The sequence below is a fragment of the Clarias gariepinus genome, chromosome 6 (genome assembly GCF_024256425.1).
Source record: "Clarias gariepinus isolate MV-2021 ecotype Netherlands chromosome 6, CGAR_prim_01v2, whole genome shotgun sequence".
NCBI classification, from domain to species: Eukaryota; Metazoa; Chordata; class Actinopteri; order Siluriformes; family Clariidae; genus Clarias; species Clarias gariepinus.
The window spans coordinates 8,269,814-8,282,194 of NC_071105.1; the positions used below are offsets into that span (position 1 = coordinate 8,269,814).

Consider the following 12,381-nt stretch of genomic DNA (forward strand, 5'->3'; position numbering starts at 1 on the left):
ACTGGTAATAAAATGACGCATTTTCCCCTCTTGACTCACAATTTATAACAGATCAGTTTATACAATTTGGGAAAAATGATGTGCATGCGGTAGACTCCAATGTAACACTTATGACTCAGTTATTTTGTAGTATAAACATCTCAAGTTATTCCCAGCAAAGCAAAGTTCCTAGCATCTTGGGATTTTTACACAGCAATGCTTTTTTTAATTCTTTTTCTTTGTAAGTGTCTTTGAAATTACAAGAAGGACACGGTCCGAACCAGACATTCGAACCTTGTGAGTTTCTTTTATTGAAAGTGATTTTTCTTTTTTTTGTGTGTTTCCACTCACAATGATTTATTGTTATTAACTTGTATCGCCATCAATTTCCCTTGTATGTATACATCCTGAAGAGCATCATTCCATTCCCAGCAACAAGCTGACTCACATATTTTTAGATATTGTGAGTTGGACTCTGGTAGAAACAATAAAACCATAAGTTGTTGTTTGAACTTGTTGAACATTTTATTTGTACGAAGCTTTGTCACAGATGCAAAGCAGTCTTAGAGAATTATGAACATATAGAAATAAGGAATTCTTCAAAATAGACTTTGATCATGGCACAGTAGATGGTTCCAGTAGAGCTGGTTTGAATAATGACCTTTTCCAGTCTGTTTACCTTCTTGTGTTTGGTTGGCTGAAGAGGAACCCAGTGTGGTCTTTTGCTGTTGTACTACATTGTTGTACATGCTCAGAAGCTTTTCTGCTCAGCATGTCTGTAAAGAGTGCTTATTTAAGTTGCTATTGACTTCCTGCCAGCTCAAATCAGACTGGTCTGGTCATTCTCCTCTGATCTTTCTCATCAACAAGGTGTTTCAGCCTGCAGACTCTCCGCTCACGGAGTGTTTTTTTCACACCACTCTATGTAATTTCTCGAGACTGTTATGTGTGAAAATTCCTGGAAATCTGAAGTTTCTGAAATACACTAACTAGAAAATCTGGCATCAGCAACCATGCCAAGGTTAAAATCATAAAGATTCACATTTTCTTTTGATTTGATTTTAACATCAACTGAAGATCTTGACTTGAATCTTAAATCTGCTTCATAGTATTGCCAGGGCGTGCGCCCAAATCTACTATTGCTCCTCGCTCACTCTGTAGGCTCCCTAGATAGGTGGCACGCCCTTCTGCAGGAATGCAAAGGGACGGAGCCGCCTATTCGGGCCGGCTGGCGATCATTAACGTTAATGAATCTCTGCTTGCTCCGCATTAGAAAAAAGCAAGGCGCGGAGTTTACGTGACGTCAGCGAGGACTCCCACCTGAGGCCGCACCCACGGAGAGCTGGAAGGGGCCTGGCCAGCCATCGACAGCGGGAGAAGCGGCGATATGAGGGAGCGTGCAGGATCGCTGCTGCCGCGTGCTCCGTTCTGCCACTCCACCCACCGCCACCTATCGTCAGCTGTGTGCCAGCATGGCACTGCCCCCGGACCTGCACATGCACCTTCTTTCCTTCCCATTCTCTCTCCTTTAACCCTTTCTTTCCCTATTTTTCCTAAATAAATTACCCTTTTTCCCTTAAGACCTTGTCCTTGTTTCATGATGCCACCCATGCACATAAGGGTCAAACCTGTTACAGTATACATTGCTTACATTACACTACAAATGGGCATGGTTTTCCTGTTAAAGTCACCAGTAAGTGTCATTTGGTAACTATAACATGATTTCCAGCATCTATTTTATGGGGTTATTATGCAAGGTTATTTGCTTCACACAAGCCTGGGCTGAAACAATAAAGGAAAGGCCCCAAGCTAAGTGAAATAAAAGGAAGGCACATTTGCTTACATTTAGCTGTTTGGTAGATGTTCTTATCCAGAGCAACTTACAGTTTTTTTAAATCTATCTCATTATACATCTGAGCAGTTGAGGGTTAAGGGCCTCGCTCAAGGGCCCAACAGTGGCAACTTGGTGGTCTGAACCTGGGATCTTCCAAAACGTTGTCCAGTGGTTTTACCACTGAGCTACCCCTAGGCCACGTAAGTGCTTTCTTACTTAAAACATGTCCTAATCTCCCCAGTCAGCTGATACTCTAAACTAAGCACACAGCAAGTGAGCTGTAAATTGCACACATATTATGGATGATCCGGATTCAATAATATGTGCACACAAAAAAAAGAAAATAATTATCATCAAAACTTCTATTACCTGTCTTCAAAACTTCAAGGCTCAAACTTAACCTTCATAAACCGTCTAACATTTGAGTCTCTGTAATAAGAGAGTATTCAGAGAGTATAAAGTCCTGTGACATTGTGTAAAGGTATGATGCAACCACATTGTTTTGGTCTGTAAACATTGATAGGATCAGAATGTTGTGCCATTAACATGAATGAATGGTTCCAATTTGCCTTGTAGTAACAGTCCAGGCTGGCCAAGGTGGTGGGTGTGGCAAAAGTGTTCCGGGGTACCCCCGGTCAGGGGTAGCTCAGTGGTTAAGGCATTGGACTACGGTTCGAAAGATCCCAGGTTCAAACCTCACAACCACCAAGTTGCCACTGTTGGGCCCTTGAGCAAGGCCCTTAATCCTCAACTGCTCAGATGTGTAATGAGATAAAAATGTAAGTCGCTCTGGATAAGAGCGTCTGCCAAATGACTAAATGTTCTAAATGTTCTTCTTGGCCAACTTTGGGCTTGTCAATCATCACTTGAATGCCATAGCCTGTGTGAGTATCGTTGCTGACGATGTACATGCCTTCATGGCCACAATCGTCTAACTGCTACATCACATGGTAATGATCCATGTCACAAAGCAAAATTCATCTCAAACTGGTTCATGAACGTGACATTGAGTTCAATGTTCCACTTATTGCACTCACTAAAGTTAGCAGAGCAGCATGTGGACATGAAAAAAATCACATACAACTACTCACTCACACATCGACTATACCACTTCATCCTGTATCCAGGCCAGAAACCCAACAAGCACAGAGAGAACATGCAAATTCCATGCACACGGAGGCGGGAATTAAACTCGGATCCTGAAGGTGCAAGGTGACAGTGCTAACCACTAAGCCACTACGCTCCCTACATACAACCAGTCAAAAGAAATAAAAAAGGAAATGTATAAAATGAGAGAAATAAATAAAAATATATATTTTTAATCGTCCTTATCTGTATTTAAATGTTTGGTCATTTCTAATAAAACCTCATATTTTAATTATTCTGCAACTATTCAGACTTTTTTCCTTAAAGAACTCTTGAAAGAAGCCTAGTAGTCCAAAGTATTTTTGTACAGTTTTACTTTGCTTGAACGCCTCAATAAATAATAATGTTGTCGCTGGTGGTCTTTTAGCTGCTTCTATCGCGGGGTCACCACAGTGGACTATACCATCCGCACACACAACTTGACACAGGTTTTTACGCCAGATGCCCATCCTGATGGAACCCTCCCATTTTAACCAGGCAGGGAACAAGAGCTGCAACCAGTGGCTTCCACAATGGAGGTGAGAAACCTACCACTTAGCCAACAATCATTGACTCAAAACATTATAACATAATGATAAAATCACTAAGCCTTTACAAGCCTAAACATTAATATTAAACCCTATGGAGAACCTACTATAGTAAACAGTTTATTGACACATCTGGATAATTTATTGTCTCATTGATACCATTTGGGGCAAATACCAACGCTTACCAGTCGACTTTTTAATTAGATTGCTACTTACTTTGGTAATGGTTTGGAAAACTTAAAAAAATAAAAAGATTATATGAAAAGCACATCTGGAAACAGTCTTAACCTCCTCACAAGTGTTTTTCTGAAGCAAGACACCAAATAATCATATCTACTATAGACAGTTTAAAAAGCCATCTCTTCTTATGTTAACATCTTAGACAGCTCAGATCATTAGGAGGTGATAGATCATTTCCTGTTCTGAGTGATTGCGCAGAGGTTTTCTCAAGTTCTTTCTCAGATTTTTTTTTTACACTCATAAGAAAATGATTAATCCACTTATTTAGCCAGATGTGAAAATGTGAAGGACTGTCAAGGATATTTTAATCTCCTTATGGTTTGGTTTGATTTTCTGTATTATTTAATCTCAGAGGCCATTTTCAGTTGTGTTGGACATTTTTATTCATAAATATGGCAATAAATATGTGTAATACATGCAAGTAAACAAATATGTAAACAGCTTAAATCCATTTATTCTAATAAGACTTAAAGTGGCATTACAAGAAGACAGAGTTATTCAATTCACAGCACTGTAACAAATGGACAATATTACATCGTAAAATATAACATGTCACATTTGTTTGTCATTAATATTTCAGAGCATTTGTTATTATATAGACTAGAATTTTTTATATATTTTCTTTCTAATTGGGCATACATACATAGAACACACACAGATTAAATAAGTATGCAGTCCAGGCCTTCCTTATCTTCTGCCTTAACTTCTGTAACAGTCATTCACTCAGTCACTGTAAACCTTTTTTGTTTTTTTTACAACATTCTCTGATAGGGTTTCAAAGGGCTCTTTTTTTCTCGTCTTTATTTTTGTTTGTGTATAAAATTACCAAAATACAGTAATAAACACAAATGCTACACTGGAGGTTCTGAATAATTTGCAGAAATTATTCTAAACACAACAAAGCCACATTCATCTAAAAAAATGTTAATTTAAACACATTCTTATTTGCTGTTTCAGGTGTTAGACCGATCATGTTTACCTCAGTGACTTAACCCTTCACCTTTAACTTTCTTGCCCTTCTCAAGTGAACTGATCCCCAAACTTTAAGCCTAAGTAGAATGTCTGTCTCAGATTTAGGCACAATGAGACAGGAGACACTGGTTAAACTCAGCGAAGGTCCCTTTTCTCTCCGGGCGGCAGTGTTTCTCGTCCCTGCACGGCTGAGACAGGTCGAGGAACAGTTTGGACTTCAGAAAGCGCCTGTACGAGTCTTTTTCCATCAGCGTGAAAATCTTACTCTGAGCCTCTTCAAAACATGTCACGTCGCACCTTTCAAGGTTTCTCCGGGTTTCTTCTCTTGTCGCGGAGTCCAAATTGACCTACAAGATTGGAACATGAGTGAATTATTAACAGAATACAAAGCGCGGTGCAACAAATCACTCGAACTCATGCGTGAATTTGACATATGGTCATTTTTCTTGTTTTGTTTGTGTTCATGTTTCATGTAGTTGATTAATTTTTTTTATTTGTTTGATTGATTAACACTAAAACACTGCAAAAAAGATGTGTTGGAGAAATAATCATCCCATACTGTATATGGCACATGGTATTCTTTTACATGCATAATTTCTTTTCGCATATCCGCATTTGGATCATCATCCAGTATATAATTCTTATTATAAAGACATGCTTCAAGTCATGCATGCAATTTCAGGGCAAAAGGTGTTAGAATGCACTTGTTTCTCATATGTGATTACATATTGCTCACATAATCACTTATGCAGTGTGTGAGGTTTTTTTTTGTTTTTTTTAATTAGAGCTTTTCTTTTTCAGTATAATAGTTTAGCATAGGACTTGGTCTCACCTCATTCAGTGAATCGACATCAATGTACTGTTTAAAAATCTGCTTGGCTTTGGCTTGCATCTCCGGCTCCGGCGTTCTTTTGAAGTCTTCACATGCCACCCAGAATTGGATGTTCTCCTGGCTGAACTCGGACTTTAGAAAGGCGGTGAAGGCAGCCCGTCCAACTGGAGGAGGAAGAAGAAGAAGAAAAGAAGCATTGTTACCTGGATGATTGATTCATGTGTAAATCATATCGCTATCTCTTATACCAGCCCCTCCCTACAACTCAATGCAAATTGCACAACTTTTATGTCTACATCTACATGGACTTTGCTACATGGTCTATCTGTGTCAGTCTCCGGGGAAGGAGACGGGGGGGGTTGGGGGGGGGGGTTGAAGGCCTTTAAGGACATTCAGAATGTAGAGGTCACTGCTCCGGTTCGGAGGAGCTTCCCAGAAATCCCTGCTCTTAAGTCTCTGTCCCTGTGGTGCTTGACCCCTAAGGACTAACAGAGCAGAACACTAAGACGGCTTGGAGGCCACTGAGGGCAGAATGTGGACACGTAGCACACGTCCAGAGGCATGAGAATGGAACCACGAGGTTGGCCCCATCGCAGACGCACTCCCACCTCCCACTTAATATAAGTTTCATTCTAGCTGGAACTGTTCATTGCATTCCCTTTGATGGATAACCGCTGGACTGAAATGACACGGGCATTTTGTTTCCTAGTTTCTTGTGATGCAAGGTCTCACTTACCATCATTATTAATCAGGTTGTTAAATGATGTCTTCCAGTTCTCAGTGTCGACAGGAGAAAAGCTGCAAGTGAAAGAAAATGTTATAATAATAATAATAATAATAATAATAATAATAATAATATGCACATGTTTCTATTATACCGTCAGAATTTAAATTATTATTCCAAACATAACATGGTTATAACTTTTAAGAATGCATTTATCTATCTACCTAGTCAATGTTAGATAGATAGATAGATAGATAGATAGATAGATAGATAGATAGATAGATAGATAGATAGATAGATAGATAGATTCAAAATACATAGTATTATATATATAGTATAATATATATATATATATATATATATATATATATATATATAGTATTATAATATATATAGTAATGCTTCTCCCTCTATCTATCTATGTTAAATAATGCATCACCAAAACCCTTTAGTTCAAAATAACACTTAATTATTTTACATACACATGAATTTTATGTTTATATGGATATGCAATTAATATATACGATTAATACACAGTGAAATATATATATATATATAATATAAAACACAATGTTACTAATGTCGCAGAATCTTTTTTTTTTTATTATTATTTTCACCTTTTCTCCTGCGTGGGCTTTTCTTTCTCCTTAACAGCCTTCTGCTCTTGACCCGGCTCAACCTTCTGAAGCAGGAACCCAATTTTATGCTTTATGTCCTTTGCACTGTGAATGCAAAATGAAGGTGAAATCACATGTCAAATCTCACTAATATAGTTTATAATATAAGGTCATTTTGTCAGATATTCTTTAACAAATGTCTCATCACTTTCTTGATCGTCTTAATCTCATGTTCTTTTTTTTTTATAAACAGTGTTAGCATGTTCATTAGGTTTTTTCATTAGGAAATTAAATCGTATATCCATAGAAGCAATAAGCCAAAAGATTAAAAGTTTGAAAGAGGTCCTACCTTTTTAAGCAGGTTGCAGGTAGGGCTGCGAGCCCCTTACACATGGTGGTGATGAAGAGGTAACAAATCCAGCAGACACAGAGAAACACGTATGATTTGTCAAGGGAAGGATCGCTACAGTCTTTGAGCAGTCTCCACCTCTCTTTCAGGCTTTATATGCCTCAGTCCTGCCTGCATCGTGCTGAACCAATCACGACCGAGTGTGTGTTTACCGTCTGACTCAGGCACAAAAATAAAAAAAAGGAAAAAAAATCTTTGCACTTAGGCCCTTCTAAAATAAAACTAATTATCTTAAGCATAAGAACACATGATTACCTTTAACTGAATAAAAAAAAATTTTTTATTTATGTTGTTTATGCATTTCAGAAATACAGAAAAATAAATTAGATATAAATGTTGAATCAGAGATTTTTTTGTCATGCGTAGTAATTAACTGTATAATTCCTCATTATCATAAATATTACTTATCAACATTTTGTACAAACATTTAAAAAAGCATAAAATAGACACAGACACACACACACACACACACACACACACCAGCATCTCTCTTGGTCTCTTGTTCTGGAAAGTTCAAGCAGGTTCAAAGATGAAAGTTAATCATAGCAACAAATCAATAATTAAACCAAAAACACATATTTTAAGACGACTTTCTATCAACAGTGCATTTTTTCATAGACCCTTTATTATATATTTTCATTGTGATCAATGTTTAAGAATTATAGCTAATCATTGACAGTGTGTTAAGATGTTGTATTACTGTATATTTCTTATAACCCTTCTTAAATTCTATGTTTATTTAAAAGAATCATTCAGAATTTTTTTTTACATAAAATAGTAAAGCTATTAGATACCATTTTAATATGTTATATTTAATTTTTTTAATGTTTTATGTTATCCAAATTAAAATAATAGTAAAAATATTATTATTATTAATAATAATAATAATAATAATAAATGCAGGGTTGTTTGATTTAATCAATAATGTAAGTATGGCTGGATTAAGTTCAATTAAATACAATCAAATAGTGCAGAAACCTGAGACAGATACTGTACTTTAACCTGAACCTCTATATCTTTTCATGAAACTGTAAATTTTATGTTGTCATGTTACATCATTTATATCTTCCAAGACATTAAGTGTGAGAATGAACATGTTGGTAACACCTTATTTAGATATGTATAATAGATGATCCTGAAGCAGCCTATCAGCTTATGATCTGCTAATCATTAGGAGCTCCAGTATGAATCGAACCATCTGTCTAGTGTATAGACAATAGAGTACAGTCTATACGTTATCTGCTAACACTGATACCACAGCACAGTCAAATTATGAAATCTGTTTGGTACAAAATGTTTTCTGACAGTAGTGAAGCTTTACATTACATTTTTTTAAAGCAAAGGTTTTAAAGTCATTATCATTTCTATAATAACAACATACTCAGGGATGCATATGAAGGGTTCGCAACAAAGTATATATACAGTAACTTCTGACTTTTTGACATATAGTGTACAGTACCTGTACCTATACTGTACCTACAGTATATAAAAAGGATTTGCTTCATTCATGTTTTTTTTATGTTTGTGTGAATAATAATTTAGATCATTAAACAAATTTGAATAATACACAAAGACAATGAGTAAACAAATACAAAATGCGGAGTGATGTTTGGAAAGCTGACTTAAATTTCACTTGCCACACCCACACCAGGCCAGACATGTTTTGGAATAAGTTTTGCAAGAACAGTATTGTGTCAAGTGCATTTTCAAAACCCATTAAGCACCATGATGAAACTGGTTCTCATAAAGACCATCACAGGAAAGCAGGACCAAAACTTACCTCTGATATATATGTATATATTCATTGATGCGTGTAAGCAATCATATAATCATTCTGTCATTGGCGTCCCAAAGCCAAGGGAGGAAAGGAGGAGGGTTTAATGTCGTGCTAACAAAAATATATATATATATTATTAAAAAAAATAAAAGGGAACTCGTTGTCCTCGACAGCACGCGCAACAGAACGGGAGCAACAATAACATGGCCTCTTGTGAATTGAATATCCCTCATAAGAGTTCATGACATTTTTCCCAACTACATTGTTTATATATCCTTAAAAGATCCTTATACAAGGACCACTAGGTTGCCAGTGTTTCTTCCTGTTTGAGGACATGTTTGATTAAGTTCATACAGTAGTTATGTTTGACTGGTTTTATAAGCGAGAAAGAAAATGGAGAGACCAGGGACACATCAGCTGCTATAATGTAAAGTAACCTATGACAGGAAATAGTATGTTTTCACAACATTAAAAGTAACTGCCAGTGGATAACACATCTTGTGTTAAAAAAGAAAATTAGTCTGCAGTGGTATAAGTGGAATAAAACACATATTAGTAGGACAGGGTGGTAACGATAGCACTTGCTGCATTGCATTGGCATTGATTATTTTCCTGTAAAAGCTTACCCCATTGTGTTATAATTAAACCTTTCAAATGAAGTAAAGGGAAAAAGTGAGGATGCTGTATAAATGTAATTGGTGACATGTATTATTTAGACGTAGTAAATTAGTTACAGTCATGTGACAGGTTGTTAAGCGTCTATAGATGGTTTGCTTGTCTTCACCAGTCTATGCTGTTGTCACATCGGTATAAACAGTATTGAACCAGACAGAAAGCTTTGCCTCCGCACTCAGTGTAACTGTATGTATTTTTGCATTTCCTCTCCTCAATGACCTTCCAAAGCCGCCTTAGTCATTAGGGCAGAATCTGACGCCAGCGATTCTCACAGAAGGAACCTGATGGCCTCAATATTGTCCCTCGTCTCAAGCCTTCAGGGAAAAACAAGCTAAGAGCTATTATTTCAGCTCTGTGGCACCTGGAGATTATGTCATTATTATAGCACCGACATCACCTGAGGGTACTGTCCAATAAGGCGTAATAAATAATCAGCGTTTTTGCTATGAATTAACCTACGTGATGACTCACACGTTGCCTCTGCACCTCTCCTCGTCTCTCCTGTTCAAAGGGAAAGAGTGATGTTGAATGATGAAACATGTGGGCGGTGATTCAGAAAGGCCCTCAGTCCTAACCTGATCTGGACACACACTATTTGAGGACACGGTGTGTTTATTGCCACTGTTGATTCTAAGCAAATGAAGAGATCGCAAAAATCATGTTTAATTACAGTACTGACATGTGTTGTCATTTCCTTATGTCTTTAACGGCAGAGAAGCAATAAGCACTTTATTATTTTTATATTGTATGAGCAGTTGAACAGATCAAAAAGTTCTTTGTGCATTGTTTATATTACGTTACCAGGATCCAATGGAGGCACGATGGCTTAGTGGTTAGCTCTGTCAACATTAACATTCAGGTTGTGGGTTCGATTCCCACCTCTGGTCTGTGTGCACACAGTTTGCATGTTCTCCCCCTGCTTTTCTCCAATAGTAGAAATGCATGTCGATTAGGCTAACTGGCGTTCCCAAATGTGTAAATAAGCATTTGAGTGTACCCTGAAATGCCTCATCATGCCCCAAGCCTCGTCGAATAGGCACCAGACCTCCCACGATCCTGTATACAGAATAAATTGCCAAGATCCAAAATAAAATTGTGACATTGATGCTATTAGATTTTTATCACTCATTCTTTTTTATCCCAGTGAGAACATTATAATAATAAGTTTATTACATGATGCATACCAGTTTTGCTAATTGTGATCATTTATAACAGGGTAATTTTGGTCTTTCAGATGCATCTGGAAACTGGATTACCGGCAGGATGCACTTGTGTGAGATAACTGCACACTCCTGTTTGTCTGGGAAAGGGCAGATCTATCGAGACTCAAAACATTTATCAGCGGTGTTGGCTCATGCAAATGGTATGAAAGCCTGGAGATGCTATTAAAAGTTGTTGTTTTTTTCCTCTCTTCTCCACAAAGTTCAGTTCCAGGTAGTGTACCGTAACTGTCAGAGATTGGGATATAATAAAGGGTGCATGCATTTTATAACATCTCAACATAACATGCAAGGGCATTCCAAGTAAAACCAGGACTTTAGACTGAGAAGAGTAAACACTATTGGCTATACAATTCCCAGCTACAATAATGTACTCATCTTAGAGTTTCACGACCGGGTATTTGGATATGTCTAAAACGCTGGCCTCCCAGGAACTCCTTTAATGGCCCGAACATGTGGAAATAGATTGGAGCAAGGTCAGGACTGTACCCGGGGGGGGATGTGACAATAACTCCCAGCTGGGTTTCTATAATGTGCATTAGTGTTTGTGAATGATTCTTATTCATTGATTTTCAAGGATTAAGTGCTCACTCACCCAGGAGTGACTGCAGTGGGCTCTGAGCCATTGATGCACGCTGCTTCAAAATGTTTGCAAAATTAAAACATGGTGAAGCGTCATCACTGTGCTGTGCTTAAAGTCTCCTGGCAATTTAAAGCCTTCAGGCATTAGTCCCAGTTTGACTTGAACAGCCCTTATATTTCCAATTTTGTGTGTGTGTTTTTTTTTTTTTTGCTCTAAAATTGTGTGGAAGACTAAGTTAAGTGTGTATAGAGGAATCTTTATTTTTTTTTTAAAGCAACTCTCCTACAATTATGCCCTAGATGGAAATGATGATATCCCCCACATCCCCAGTCTAATTTTATCCACAAACATAACTCCTTGTTGAATACCCACAAAATAAACTAAGCCGTTTGTTTAAATCACGTTGTTTCTCCTTACACCAGAGCACGAATTTAATTAATCCGAGGATTCAGAACAGCAATTCCATGAAGATCTTGATTGATTAATCACACACTATGCAGACACCAACAACTTTAATAGGAATTCCTGTACAGCTACTCATTCGTGCAGCTATTCAATCAGCCACATGGGAAAAGTGCAATGCATAAAAATCATGTAGATAACATCCAAGAGCTTTAATGTTCACATCAAAACATCCGAAAAAAAAAAAAAAAAAAAGAGTGATGTCTATGACGTTAACCTGACTTTGACTATTTCAATATAAACACCTGCTGAGCTTCTGGGATTTCACACACAACAATCACACAGAATGGTGGAATACTGGTCGAACCCACCTAGTAAATAGTAGTTATGGAGGCAGAAATAAATACCTTGTTTATAGTAAAGGAAAACTTGAATGGTTTGGGC

General features: G+C 37.3%; 1 protein-coding gene across 1 annotated transcript; it reads right to left on the minus strand.

Annotated features, from left to right (window-relative positions):
• Nucleotides 1-4,084: 4,084 nt before the first annotated feature.
• rgs4 (regulator of G protein signaling 4) lies at nucleotides 4,085-7,336 on the minus strand. Its single transcript, XM_053497612.1, has 5 exons — nucleotides 7,221-7,336; nucleotides 6,872-6,976; nucleotides 6,267-6,328; nucleotides 5,531-5,694; nucleotides 4,085-5,045 (listed from the first exon to the last, which is right to left on the minus strand). Exons 1-5 carry the CDS (start codon nucleotides 7,262-7,264, stop codon nucleotides 4,800-4,802), a joined length of 621 nt encoding a protein of 206 aa, XP_053353587.1. The 5' UTR covers nucleotides 7,265-7,336; the 3' UTR covers nucleotides 4,085-4,799.
• Between the last annotated feature and the right edge of the window lie 5,045 nt (nucleotides 7,337-12,381).